General features: G+C 41.2%; 1 protein-coding gene across 7 annotated transcripts in view; it reads right to left on the bottom strand.

Moving 5' to 3' along the window:
- ANO10 (anoctamin 10) overlaps positions 1–14796 on the bottom strand; it is a 172616-nt gene that overhangs the window by 86091 nt on the left and 71729 nt on the right. For 6 of the 7 annotated variants that reach the window (XM_080610991.1, XM_080610996.1, XM_080610998.1 and 3 more), the window contains one exon: positions 4221–4337. In XM_080610991.1, coding sequence (XP_080467117.1) covers positions 4221–4337 — 117 coding nt within the window. Of the gene's footprint in view, positions 1–2490; positions 2563–4220; positions 4338–14796 lie in introns of those variants that run through there. The other variant, XM_080610995.1, reaches the window with a different exon arrangement.

The raw sequence follows: 14796 nt of genomic DNA, 5'->3' as shown, positions 1-14796 counted from the left end.
TACTGAAGCTAATTCCATATAAAATCATAGAATCATAGAGTAGTTAGGGTTGGAAAGGACCTTAAGATCATTTAGTTCCAACCCCCCTGACATGGGCAGGGACACCTCACACTAAACCATGTCACCCAAGGCCTCATCCAACCTGGCCTTGAACACCGCCAAGGATGGAGCATTCACAGCCAACCTGGGTAACCCATTCCAGTGCCTCATCACCCTCTCAGTAAAGAATTTCTTCCTTATATCGAATCTAAACTTCCCCTGTTTAAGTTTTAACCCATTACCCCTTGTCCTGTCACTACAGTCCTTGATGAATAGTCCATCCCCAGCATCCTTGTAGGCCCCCTTCAGATACTGGAAGGCTGCTATGAGGTCTCCACGCAGCCGTCTCTTCTCCAGGCTGAACAGCCCCAACTTTCTCAGCCTATCTTCATACGGGAGGTGCTCCAGTCCCCTGATCATCCTCATGGCCCTCCTCTGGACTTGTTTCAATAGTTCCATGTCCTTTTTATGTTGAGGACACCGGAACTGCACACAATACTCCAAGTGAGGTCTCATCAGAGCAGAGTAAAGGGGCAGGATCACCTCCTTCAACCTGCTGGTCATGCTCCTCTTGATGCAGCCCAGGATAGGGTTGCCTTTCTGGGCTGCAAGTGCACACTGCCGGCTCATGTTCATTTTCTCATCGACCAACACCCCCAAGTCCTTCTCCACAGGGCTGCTCTCAATCTCTTCTCTGCCCAACCTGTAGCCGTGCCTGGGACTGCTCCGATCCAGGTGCAGGACCTTGCACTTGGCATGGTTAAACTTCATAAGGTTGGCATCAGCCCACCTCATAAGCGTGTCGAGGTCCCTCTGGATGGCATCCCTTCCCTCCAGCGTTATCAACCGAACCACACAGCTTGGTGTCATCAGCAAACTTACTGAGGGCGCACTCAATCCCACTGTCCATGTCACCGACAAAGATGTTGAACAAGACCAGTCCCAACACTGATCCCTGAGGGACACCACTCGTTACTGGTCTCCAGCTGGACAGTGAGCCATTGACCACAACTCTTTGCATGCAGCCATCCAGCCAGTTCTTTATCCACCGAGTGGTCCACCCATCAAATTGATGTCTCTCCAATTTAGAGACAAGGATGTCGCGTGAGACAGTGTCGAACGCTTTGCACAAGTCCAGGTAGATGACGTCAACTGCTCTGCCCCTGTCCATCAGTTTCGTAGCCCCATCATAGAAGGCCACCAAATTGGTCAGGCAGAATTTCCCCTTAGTGAAGCCATGCTGGCTGTCACCAACCACCTCCTTGTTTTTCATGTGCCTTAGCATGCCTTCCAGGAGAATCTGTTCCAAGATTTTGCCAGGCACAGAGCTGAGACTGACTGGTCTGTAATTCCCCGGGTCATCCATTTTCCCCTTCTTGAAAATGGGGGTTATCTTTCCCTTCTTCCAGTCATCGGGAACTTCACCTGACTGCCATGATTTTTCAAATATGATGGCCAGTGGCTTAGCAACTTCATTCGCCAGCTCCTTCAGGACCCGCGGATGGATGTCGTCAGGTCCCATGGACTTGTGTATGTTTAGGTTTTTAAGATGGTCTTGAACCAGATCCTCTCCTACAGTGGGCCTAAGGTCTCCATTCTCACAGTCCCTGTGTTCGCCTTCCAAGACTTGGGTGGTGCGGTCAGAGCCTTTGCCAGTGAAGACCGAGGCAAAGAAGTCATTAAGAACCTCAGCCTTTTCCAAATCCTGGGTAGCCCAGTTCTCCTGATATCTTCTGGAGGAGGCCTACGTTGTCCCTAGTCTGTCTTTTATTTGCTACGTACCTATAGAATCCCTTCCTGTTATCCTTAACATCCCTAGCCAAGTTGAATTCTAACTGGGCCTTAGCTTTCCTAACCTGGTCCCTAGCTTCCCGGACAACACCCCTGTATTCTTCCCAGGCCACCTGTCCCTGCTTCCACCTTCTATAAGCCTCTTTTTTCCTTTGAATTTTCCTGAGCAGCTCCTTATCCATCCAAGGAGGTCTCCTGGCCCTCCTGCTGCACTTCCTTCTAGTTGGGATGCAACACTCCTGAGCTTGGAGCAGGTGATCCTTGAATAACAACCAGCAGTCTTCGGCTCCCCTGCCCTCTAGGGCTATATCCCATGGAACCTTACTAAGCAGGTTCCTGAAGAGGCCAAAGTCTGCTCTCTTGAAGTCCAGGGCAGTGAGCTTGCTGCATGCTCTTCTCACTGTCCTGAGGATCTTGAATTCGACCATCTCATGATCGCTGCATCCAAGGCTGCCCTGGAGCGTCACACTTCCAACGAGCCCTTCCTTGCTGGTGAGCACGAGGTCAAGCATGGCACCTCTCCTTGTCGGCTCCTCTATTACTTGCAGAAGGAAGTTGTCTTCCACACAATCGAGGAACCTCCTGGATTGCTTGTGCCGGGCCGTACCTTCACTCCAACAGATGTCAGGGTGGTTGAAGTCCCCCATGAGAACAAGCGCCTGCAAGTGTGATGAGGCTGTTCCTATCTGCCTATAGAGCACTTCATCCACAGATTCCTCTTGATCAGGCGGTCTGTAACAGATCCCCACAGTAATGTCCCCCATAGCTGTTCTACCTTTAACCCTGACCCACAAACTCTCTGTCAACTGCTCACCTGTCCCTAGAGTTTCATACTCTCCAGCCTATCCCTAACATAAATAGCAACTCCCTCTCCCCGCCTGCCAGGCCTGTCTTTTCTAAAGAGCCTGTAACCTTCCATTCCAACACTCCAGTCGTAGGAGCCATCCCACCATGTTTCTGTGATGCCTGCTATATCATACTCCCGCAGCCGCACACACATCTCTAATTCCTCGTTTGTTCCCCATGCTATGGGCCTTTGTATACAGGCATCTGAGCCGAGCTCCAAATGAAGCTGGCTCATTGGCTGGAGCCGCTGGAATATCTCTGCATCGCTCCAAGCATTTATTATAGGTGCTGGCAACTGACTGGGTGTGTTGGGATGGAACAATGCCCCCCTCCCCCAGCACATCTAGTTTAAAGAAAACTTGACCAGTCTGGCAAGCCTCCTACCAAAACCACTCTTCCTCTTCCTTACCAGCCCCCAGCAGACCTGGCCTACTAACTTGGGCCCCATGTTCAAGACACCCAACCCCCTGACTATGACACCACTGTTCTAACCATTTATTAACCTAGCCAATCCTCCTAGCTTTTTTAAGGTCCTCCCCTGTATTCTGGAGAATTGACGAAAAGACAATCTGAGCTCCAGAGCCCCTAACCACCTCTCTCAGGGCTCTGTAGTCCTTCTTTATGTTCTCCAGGCAGATGATTCTTCATCTTCTGTGATCTCTACCACTTTCTATGGAATCATTTGTCAAAACAGAAGTTTTCAGTAGAAAAATCTAGTTCCTTATTTTACTACATAGCTTTGGAATGCTTGTTAAGTATACTGTAAAATATACCTTACTTACGCAATAAAATGAGACAATTGTATACAGAAGGTAAAATAAGGCAACATTACTATGCTCTCATACACACTTAGTTCTCAACACAATTATTTCAAACATGTTCAGCCTGTTTACAGTTTCTGCCTATATTAGAGCCAAGTTAACTGTTTATTTGTGATGATATCTCAGCAATGAAGAAAATCAAACAAACACCTCCAGGGGATGAAAGGAGGTTTCATAGAGACCAATGTCCTTTAGAAGTGACAATATAAACAAAGTATGTTTGTACACACAAGGACAAAAGACATTGCAAGTTGCTACATTACTAGCCCTACCAGGAATTTCATGCTGTCTGAAAAGGAAGACCATTTTTCTGGCATTGGCTCACATAAACTGGTGGGTTGAAAGGACAAGTGAATCTGTTAAAACTTCCAGCTCTCTGCTGCACTTCTTAAGCAGTGATGGGTTAACAGAAAATGAAGCAGTACCTGAAATGCTACAGTTCACAACTCAATATGTAGAAGTAAACCAGTGCTGTTTTCTATTTATTTAATACCCTGTGCTGTACACTGCTACCAGTGACTCACCACCCCAGCTCTGCCACCTGAAACTGTGGGGCAGAGGTAGAACAGCTTTAGCTAGCTAACCTTAATATAGTGTAACAGGAATTTCAAAACCCTGGGATTTACGTATTTATCCACCTAAACCCAACACAGAATCTCCCTAGGTTACCTTTCCTTCAGGCCACCAATGCTTTTCACAGTTCTAAATGTCAGTTGCTCTTACCTGTTGTTTGAGAGCCTCTAGAGATTCAAATTCCAATTTGGCTAGTTTTATCTGGATATCTCTTGGTTTATCCGGAATTACAAATGCGATGGTAAACTTTACTGCCAACAGCAAGTGCTGGAAAAAAAGTAAAAAGAAAACTATTGTTCTGTAGAGTTTGAAGCAAAGAGAGAATAGCATAATATTATAGTATATTTTAGTAGTAGAGGTACAAACAATTATTTCTTATGGCATGTACAACACAGCATACTGTAATCATATGAAACCTCAGCTACTCCATGTTTTTTCTACTACAGTCACTCATAATTTGAATTTAAACACATGGTTTGGCTTATTTTCATAATAATTCTATTTTCACTAGGTACTATACACTTCCAATTTTATTTGTGATTCCAGATAAAATAATAGCTTTTAGAACATTTTACTTGTGTATAGAAGTGGAATTATGGCACCAAGCACGTATAGTTTCATACTAAAATAGTTTCAGAGTAAAATATATGTATGTCTATATATACACACACATGCAATTACATGCATGTAATCAGATGCAATTATAACAACATAGACATGCATACACAAATACATGCACACACACACATACACTTGGCAGGATACAAATGAAATAAGCACATTGTAAAAAATATGAACAAACACAGAATTTCTGCATTAGAGAAGTTACTGAAACCTAAAAGCTCTCCTAAGAAATCCTCAGAAGAGGACAAAATAAAATATGATCTTTAAAGAAGTGGCACACTCATGAACAGAAACCTTTCAGGAAACAGAGAAACAGTACAAGTGTAAAATGTGAAATTAGTCATAATTTATCACAAAAGATTAAAATCTTACTTAGGAGAAAACAAACATGAAGTTCTGTTGAGCCTAGTCACTGAGCAGTCTTTAAATTTCACTTAAACATGCATCATTCCCCTCATCTCACCGAAACTAAGTGCCAAACTGACAAGTCACTGGTTTTATTTTTTCATTTATGGCAACTATAAGCATCATCTAAACAAGAGTCATTAAACCTTATTCTATCAAGGTCTAAGCTATCAATATGCCACATGTTTGCAGGGAGAACTTGCTCCTAGCTGAGAAAACCCTGACCAGTACAAGGCAACATTTAAATATATGTGACTAACTTCAAGCACATGCTTAAATTCTACTGATACAACAATACTCATAGACATGCTTCAACTTAGATTGAATGTCCAAGCTAATCTAAATTTTCCTGATTTTTTAATAAAATGAAATGGATCAGTGCTCCTTTCTGAAATATATTTTGATGGACTAAATGATCTTGATGCGCTTGGGCACATGAGTAACAACATGAAAGACCAAAATCCCTGAGCTTTGGGAATTATGTGAGCAAGCAGGTAGCAAAAAAACTACAGACTTCACATGAGTGCAAATGAAAATCTAAATAAGCCCATTTCAATACATAAAAGTTACAGTAAGAAATCAGATCATAGTAATAAATAAGAGAACAACAACAAAGAACTACACAGGTGACTATTTTTAAACATGTATTACAGAAAAATGGTTAGTAGGTCTAGGAAACAAACCGTTAGTGCAATGAATAACACTTTGTTCAAAGAGGTTGAAGAAAGGCTGAAAGTTAATGCAACGCTAATACATCGTCAATGAAAACCTGAACACAGATTAAGAGGTTTATGATACAAATAACATATGGGTCGTATCACACCACTAAAAATTATTTCAACAGCAAAACATTCTCCCACTTACACAAATATTTTTTCCCCACTCAATTCAAGTTTCTGCTACTAAGGAACTTTTCTGGCAAAAAAAATTATAGCAAACAATGTTTGTTTATGCTAGAAGGAGGTAACAAACATCAGCTGAGTTATTAACTTCCCAAAAAGACTTCAAAGTAGCTCCAAATCCAAACACTTTTTAAGAAAATAAAGTAAAATCATTTAAGGGAAACATAAATAATATTATGGAGAACAGAGACTGACTAGGTTTTTCTCATTTTTGATAGGAGTGAGGAAGGAACAGAAGAGACATCTAGGGAACCAGAAATAAACCCAACAAAAATGCTGCAGTTAATCCTAGGAAACACTGGTTTTCCAAAACGGATTTAGAAGGGCAGTTTTCACGCTAACACCACTCATAGCCTGTAAACACAAAGATACAGCCTTAAACACAAAGGCAGAACCTCCAATTCAAAAAGCCTTCAAGCCAGACAGGACTTGAAAGTTCAGAATACAGATTAGGAAAGTCACTGCCTTTGCTTGCCCTACTGTTATCCTCTTACACAGGCACCCATTATGGAGCACTGTAAAAATAAATGACTGGGTTAGGTAGACCTTGGTTTTATCTCTCAGAATGACTTTTAATGTTCTTTTCCATCCCATCAAAACACAGCTTTATCAGTCATAAAGTGCTCAGAGCTGTATGGGATGTCACTGAGCACAAACACACTGTGACCTGAAAACACACTGAACTTAACAGATTGCAAATTCAGTTCAATTCTACCTCTAAGTTCCCAGTGAACCTAAAAAAAAAAAAGGCATAAGACCAACAGCCTTCCTTGAACAACTTCTCCAGCTGTTTCTATCTGCAAATTAGGAGTAATATTAATGAAATTGGGAAGGCAGCTGGCAGAAGTGATGAATGTGGGTTATATGGTTCACAAAGCCTCTTCAAAAGAAAATTTACCTAATTTTCTTAACAGTTTACACCACGTTTTGGAATTGCCATTTGACTAAGGAAATGTAAGTAGTTATTCAAGAGAATCTGAAGGAAAAAGTAGGGAGATAAGTAGTTGTATTCATTAGAACATCCATATTCTGCACTGATTTGTTTTAGTATAATTCCTGCAAGTCAGATCTGCAAAAAGGAGACATATGCTTTCAAAAGTAGAAATGTCCTGTACTCTTAGTACAGTATAAATCACCAGAAGAGACAGCAAAATTCTCTTTCATAAAGCTACATTAACACTAGCATGTATGCATTCTAAAAAGAAAGTATGAAACCTTATCCAAATTTGCAACACAACTAGTGCAAATGTATTTGTCCAGTACTAGAATTTCTTCATAGAGTTGGGTTTTGTTCCCGGGGTTTGTTTTTTGGTTGTTTGGTTGAGGGGGTTTTTTTGAGGAGGGAGAGAGGGGTGGGTTACTTTGCTCTTTTTTTTAGTTAAATCAGTTACAAACCCGGCCACTATTTCTAACTGCAACTGTTAAAAAGCTGTGCAGTTTTCAAGAACATGCCCTTCACGATTACAAGAAGACTATTTCACTGCAAGCAAAACCCAGGATAACAGTCACACAAGCTGTAAGGTCTCCAATGCCAATAGCAAAGTCCCCTCCTATTCTGCAATCTGCCAAGTGGGCACAGACAGAAACAGCAATGAGTCTCCCCTCCTTGATAAATGCAGCGCCATCAAGCTCTTTGTGGTCTTCTGCCAGGTGCTTAGAGAGCCAGAACTATTCTGTTCTGCAAAGCCACCACCAAGAGTGGAAGCAGCAGCTGTGTTTTGCGGCAGTGGGTCCCCAACCTCATCTCTTCTAAAACAGAAAATGCAAATGAGGGTTAAATACCTGGAATTCTGAGCAGCTAATTTGATTTCTGTAGCAGTCGTTCTGCAGCAATTCCTGTAAAAATCTACTCAACTGAAAGAAAAAAACCCAGAACAATGGTAAAGATAGAAAAAAAAGAACATAAGCAGTAGCTCTGTTGCTGGTTAGCTGATAAAGTTACATGCCAAACAGCTTGGAGTGACTTTAATAAAATTTGTATCAAAAGTAGAATAGTTATAAAAACTTTCAATTAAAATCAGAAATCTGGACCTAATCCAGCCTAGAAACAGTGCATCCTATGAAACGAGATAGCCACTGGTTACTAATTCTGTACAGGTAAGGAACCCAGCACAAAAGACAACACCTGAGAATGGCACATTGCTTTGAACCTCTGTTCTCTACTGGTATATGCAAAATGCCTTTGCAAATGTAAACAAAAGTATCACTGCAAGATTGCTGCTGTAAGAGCAGAAAGCAGGGAGATCTGAGGGAACTGGCAGATGAACTGGCTAAGCCACAGTCCATCATACCAGAGAAGTCATAGCAGTCTGGTGAAGTTCCCATTGACTGGAAAAGAGGAAACATAACCCCATTTTTAAAAGGGGGAAAAGGAACTACAGGCCAGTCAGTCTCACCTCAGTGCTTGTCAAGATCATGGAGCAGATCCTCCTGGAAACCATGTTAAGGCACATGGACAATGAGGGTTATCGGTGACAGCCAAATTGCTTCATTAAGGGAAAATCATGCCTGACAAATTTGGTGGCCTTCTACAGTGGGGTTACAGTATTGGTGGATAAGGGAATTGTGCCTGACATCATCTGCCTGGACCTGTGCAAGGCTTTTGACACTGTCCTGTACGACATTCTTGTCCTTAAACTAGAGAGGCATGGATTCGATGGAAGGGCCACTTGGTGGATAAGGAATTGGCTGGATGGTCACACTCAAACAGTTGTGGTCATCAGCCTGATGTCCAAGTGGAGACTAAGTCCCTTCCAACCCAAACCATTCTATGATTCTATCATTAGATTTTTTCCTAGGGCCCTGGATCACAGTATTGTGACATTAAACTAAAACTCCAAACAGAAAAAAATTCATCCGGTAGGGAGAGTTTCAGCCTGTCCCATTAAAATGCGGCTGAGACAGATGGAACTAAACAGAAGCTTATTACAAAATGTGTCAGAAAGCATAAGCAGAGACGGCATTGTCCATCCATTTCTTCCTCTTAGATGACGAATACATGTATACACACACATACACATACACACACACAGGGAAACCCACAAAAGCTGCCCAAGGAAAATTGGTAGTGAATTCCCGACAGAACACCACGCAGACCATGAGAAGGGTAAGAGCAGATTGTCAATCTCCTACTGACTGCACCAGCATGGTTGTGAAATCTAGCCCCACTCAACAGAGTACTTAAGCTTACGTTTAGTTACAAGCATATCTATAAATGTATTTATGTTCAGAAAAAACATTTAAGCCCAGGCTTAAAATATATTAAAAAATAATGGTCAGGTCATTTGCTAAATCTGGGTCTTAAAATAGCTGAATCACAATTTTTTCTTCCTGGGAGTGGCAGGATGTGATATATACTAAATTCATCTGTCTGAGGAGATAAATGCCAGCTTGCAGACTCTCCTTACATTTATTTACACTTCTGAAATGGTTTTAATTAGTGCAAAAAACCTGGTATTTTTATTATGAATCCACTATAAAACCTCACAAATACAAACCTACACTGAAAAAGATACTAGGCTTTAATATGCAATTTTGAGGTATATTTCAATCATGAAAACAAGTATTAAGCTACAGCATGAGAATAGCGAATTGTTTTATTAGTTACACATACATTAGCAGCATTGGCCTCTAGCAGCACTGAGACATCCCTCTTTCCAGTTAAATTTTGGCTTTATGTCTCAAGACTACTGGTTTCTTTCAAAAGAAGTAAATTTGTTCTAAATACTGCCATTACTTCGTATACTACCACTACTGAAAAAAAAAAAAAAAAAGCTTATTACAGACCAGCACTCCTGAGCATAAGACTAGCACAGAAGACAACATGGAAGTTTAAAAAAAAAAAAAAAAAAAGTCAAGATAATCTCTAAAGAAACAGATTCTGTGCTCATGTTTCCAGAATGTAACTGCAAAAGCAACAGGTTAAGCAAAGCAAAAACTAAAGTAAAACACTGCAAATGCCATCTTCAGTGAGGAAGCCGGTCTCTTCTGCCCTTACATATTTCTGTACTCTCCTGTTTTCAAAAGAGCTCTACAAGACTGGTTGGAAGGCAAGCAAAGCAAGCCAGTCCTACTTCTGAAACTTAGTCCTCTTCAAAAGCCTTAGAAAGCATTTAAACCAGCTACAACTTTACACATAAGTCATCAGGGATAATCTGTTAAATAAATATTCTACTAATGCACATTCTTACTTGAAAGAAGTTATCTGATCAAATGGCACAGTCATGACATTTTTCATCTAATGGCACCACTATACATTTTAGAAATTCAGTATTTTTTAAAAAACAAATTTTCTAATTATTTAAAGATTATTTCTTACTAATGTTTAAACCACAACTGTTATACATCATATTCAGTCCCTAATGAACTGAAGTATTACCTGGTTTTATTAGTATTTTTGAAAAGATTTAGATGCCCAACTGTTCTCCATAATTTTCCCCAACAATAAAAGATGTGAGGCACCCTGGAAACCTATAGAAATTCTGTCACCAACTTATCTGATGCTACAAAAAAAAGCCACTGGTTCTTTATTTCTCATCATTTACATACCTCTTCCAGCCTTTTTATAGGTTGTCTTACACAGGAATTTTTAAGTCTGCTTTCAGATAACTTTTTCAAGACTGAAGTATGGAAAAAAGAGGGGCAAGCGCTGGTAAAGTAGGGTGTTCTATTTACATACCCAAAACCACTTTCCCCTCTCTCCAGGCAAATAGCCAGTTCAGCAAATAGCAGGTTCTAGAAACACCCGCTGAAAGAAAAAACTGTAAATAAAAGAACTTCTGGTATCAATCTGGTACAAAGAAGTCTAACTGACCGCAGTTTGGGGAAAAAACCCAAACCCAACAGTTACCCTAATAATCTTGTTTTATAAACACAGCACATTCTGTGACCCAAAATATTTTATGATACAGTGCACTTGCAAAACAGTCTCTCTATAAAACGACAACATACACAAATGAGTGTTTCAGAAATGTTACAAGACCTGATTTTTCTCACATTTGTTTCATCCTACAGTCAGTTCAAAGGACATGGAAAAAGCAGAGTAGGGGTAAATTTGTCTTTTGATAATCCTGAAATGTTTTGGCACAACTTTTAGCTCAATTTATGGCTAGAGTTTAATAGGAATGGGGATAAGAGTTGCCAAAAGCCAAATTAGCTAATACTGAATGTAATGAACAGCAGAGCTTTGCTCAATGCTCTGAAATAAATTTTAAGTAAAAATGGGAAAGAAGGATGCCCATGGAATGAAAATTGACAGTATGATTAATACCAAGCCATATGAAGTGCCTCTTAGCTGATTGCTAACATTACGTTTGGCTCCTGTTTTGACAGGTATAGTTTATTGTCAAAATGTCCTTATGTTCCACATCAAGACAGGAGAGGAAAAAAAAAAGTTTGCTATTTTCTATTAAGCTACAAAAAACATACTTCTTTCCACATTTAAGCCATACATTTTTCTCTATGAAAAAAAAATGAAAGCATGCACATATTGTAACCATGCTTCGTAAGGAATTCTATACCGTTTGTCAGGATTCAGAAATTCCTCCTTGGTTACAGGACTGGATGAACTTGGATTAGTAATGAGATACGAAGCACTGTTTCTGCCAGGGGTTTGAAACTACTCAAGTTTCAAGTCAGTTCAGTGATAAACAGAAATTGTCACCTATAGTTGGCATCACAGACTTTGAGAATTTTTTGCTCCTGCCTCAACCAAACCTCTTTTGTTTAGTCCAAGCCAAAGTGAACAGGTATGAAACTCCCAACAGAGTATTGCAGAGACTCAGAAAAGATATCAAAGTGTACACACACAAAAGCGAAACCACTCTACCTTTATAAGCCTTACAGATGGTTTTCCCAAAACTTCATGTTGGTTCTTGAGATTGTGAGACATTAGACTTGTCAATCTCACATTTTCCTTCAGTTTATGCTAGGAAAAGGCAATGTGGCACCTATATTAGAATTTAAACTATTTTTAACATTGAAATTGAGGTTTCTGTCTGTCACCTTGACAGCAAGTAACACAAAATGTAACTGGGGTTTAGTTTTAAAAACGAAGTCTCAACCAGTTATTCTTCAGACATGAAGAATACACCTAAGTTTTTAACCTTTAAATGTGAATAACAAGTTTTCTGACTAGATGCATTACATTTCCAGGTATCTGCTTATTTCTCTTGTAACTACCTGGCTTTACATACAATTGCTTTATTATGCTTCCAAAGCTGATTCACAAGAACATTACTTCTATTGAAAAATCTGTTCACCTCACAACACCATTATAAGAACTGTATCAGAATAAACACATTTTAAACAAAACATAACATTTCACCACACTGCAAATGCATCCTCATTGAACGATTCAAAGTTTTAGTGGAATGCACAGCTTTTGTGTAAGCGGTACACGTCTGTTTGAAGCTGTAAGTAAATTCTGTAGGACACAGCACATTTTGCAATGCGTACTGAAAAGTGAATCATGCAACGGTAAATAATGAACAGAATACTGCAGCCATGACTCACCAAAGAATGACAGTATTGCGATACGTCACGTCATAAACTGCAGATTAATTGTTGTCACTATTCCTGTGCAACTTTAATCAAAGCAAATAAATTGAAATGGGTACAATAAAACAACTAATCTGAGACAATTCTGTAGGGAAAACTAAATAAACAATTTTCATACTGGAAACTCATCACCCGCATTTTTCTTGGAAAAGCCAGATGGATTTTTCATTAGAACTATGCAGACTTAAATAATCTTCTGCTTTTCAACAAAGGTCAGAAGAAAAGCTTTTCATTCAGCTGGAGTATTTTAATTAAACATTGCAGCAGGTGTTTAGATACGCTGCCAACTCCCGAAAAGCTTGCATAAAGACTGTATCTTTAAAAAAAAAATAAAGACCTGTACATCCTCAAGTCCTATTTTGTCTGTCTTTTCTGTAAATGGGTATTCATAAAATTACATACAAATTTTCTCTGTTTTGGAACACCAGTATCTGCCCTTGCTACAAACGAGTTCTTCATCAGAGCTCTTGGAAGCTAGCCGTGCAATTCTCACATCAACTGTTATGGCCACAGCAGATCTCTGCAACAGAGCACAGCCCAGAGTTTATCCTTGGCTGCTGAACTGCTTCAGCTTGCTGGGAACATACCTGGTCTGTTCAAGCTGACAAAAAGAGAATCTCTAACTTCACTTTTGAGACAAAATACTGCAGTAAATTCAGATTCCTTTGTAGGCCATAGGCAGTTGACGTCATCTACCTGGACTTGTGCAAAGCGTTCGACACTGTCTCACGCGACATCCTTGTCTCTAAATTGGAGAGACATCAATTTGATGGGTGGACCACTCGGTGGATAAAGAACTGGCTGGATGGCTGCATGCAAAGAGTTGTGGTCAATGGCTCACTGTCCAGCTGGAGACCAATAACGAGTGGTGTCCCTCAGGGATCGGTGTTGGGACCGGTCTTGTTCAACATCTTTGTCGGTGACATGGACAGTGGGATTGAGTGCGCCCTCAGTAAGTTTGCTGATGACACCAAGCTGTGTGGTTCGGTTGATAACGCTGGAGGGAAGGGATGCCATCCAGAGGGACCTCGACACGCTTGTGAGGTGGGCTGATGCCAACCTTATGAAGTTTAACCATGCCAAGTGCAAGGTCCTACACCTGGATCGGAGCAGTCCCAGGCACGGCTACAGGCTGGGCAAAGAAGAGATTGAGAGCAGCCCTGTGGAGAAGGACTTGGGGGTGTTGGTCAATGAGAAAATGAACATGAGCCAGAAGTGTGCGCTTGCAGCCCAGAAAGGCAACCCTATCCTGGGCTGCATCAAGAGGAGCATGACCAGCAGGTCGAAGGAGGTGATCCTGCCCCTTTACTCTGCTCTTGTGAGACCTCACTTGGAGTATTGTGTGCAGTTCTGGTGTCCTCAACATAAAAAGGACATGGAACCGTTGGAACAAGTCCAGAGGAGGGCCACGAGGATGATCAGGGGACTGGAGCACCTCCCGTATGAAGATAGGCTGAGAAAGTTGGGGCTGCTCAGCCTGGAGAAGAGACGGCTGCGTGGAGACCTCATAGCAGCCTTCCAGTATCTGAAGGGGGCCTACAGGGATGCTGGGGATGGACTATTCATCAAGGACTGTAGTGACAGGACAAGGGGTAATGGGTTAAAACTTAAACAGGGGAAGTTTAGATTCGATATAAGGAAGAATTTCTTCACTGTGAGGGTGGTGAGGCACTGGAATTGGTTACCCAGGTTGGCTGTGAATGCTCCATCCTTGGCGGTGTTCAAGGCCAGGTTGGATGAGGCCTTGGGTGGCATGGTTTAGTGTGAGGTGTCCCTGCCCATGGCAGGGGCGTTGGAACTAGATGATCTTAAGGTCCTTTCCAACCCTAACTATTCTGTGATTCTATGATTCTACATAATCAAGTTTTTCAGCAATGACACACCTCCCAGCTTTAGCTCTCCATATACCCAGAGAAAAGCAGCCTATGAAAGGCTTCCAGAACTGCTTACATTCTTAAGGAATGCAAAACCCATTGGAAAGTGCAGACTCCAGAAGAGAGGTGGGAGGAAATAGAGTGGAAGAGAAGAACAAGCTGTGCTTTTCACAGTGGCAGTAAGTGATTCTATCAAGTTGTTCTATCAGCTGAGAATGAGAGTCAGAATGTGAGTCCCAACATAAAGACTAGAAAGCAGTAACACTCCTCAACATTGGGATACACATAGCTGCATCAGTGCAGTACTGTTCTTCAAAACTAGATAGACTTTGTCAGCATAATCCAATGCTTACTGCTTGACAG

This window comes from Psittacula echo, assembly GCF_963264785.1.
Source record: "Psittacula echo genome assembly, chromosome: 2".
In the NCBI taxonomy this organism is placed as follows: Eukaryota; Metazoa; Chordata; class Aves; order Psittaciformes; family Psittacidae; genus Psittacula; species Psittacula echo.
This window is presented reverse-complemented; position numbering and strand designations above follow the sequence as displayed.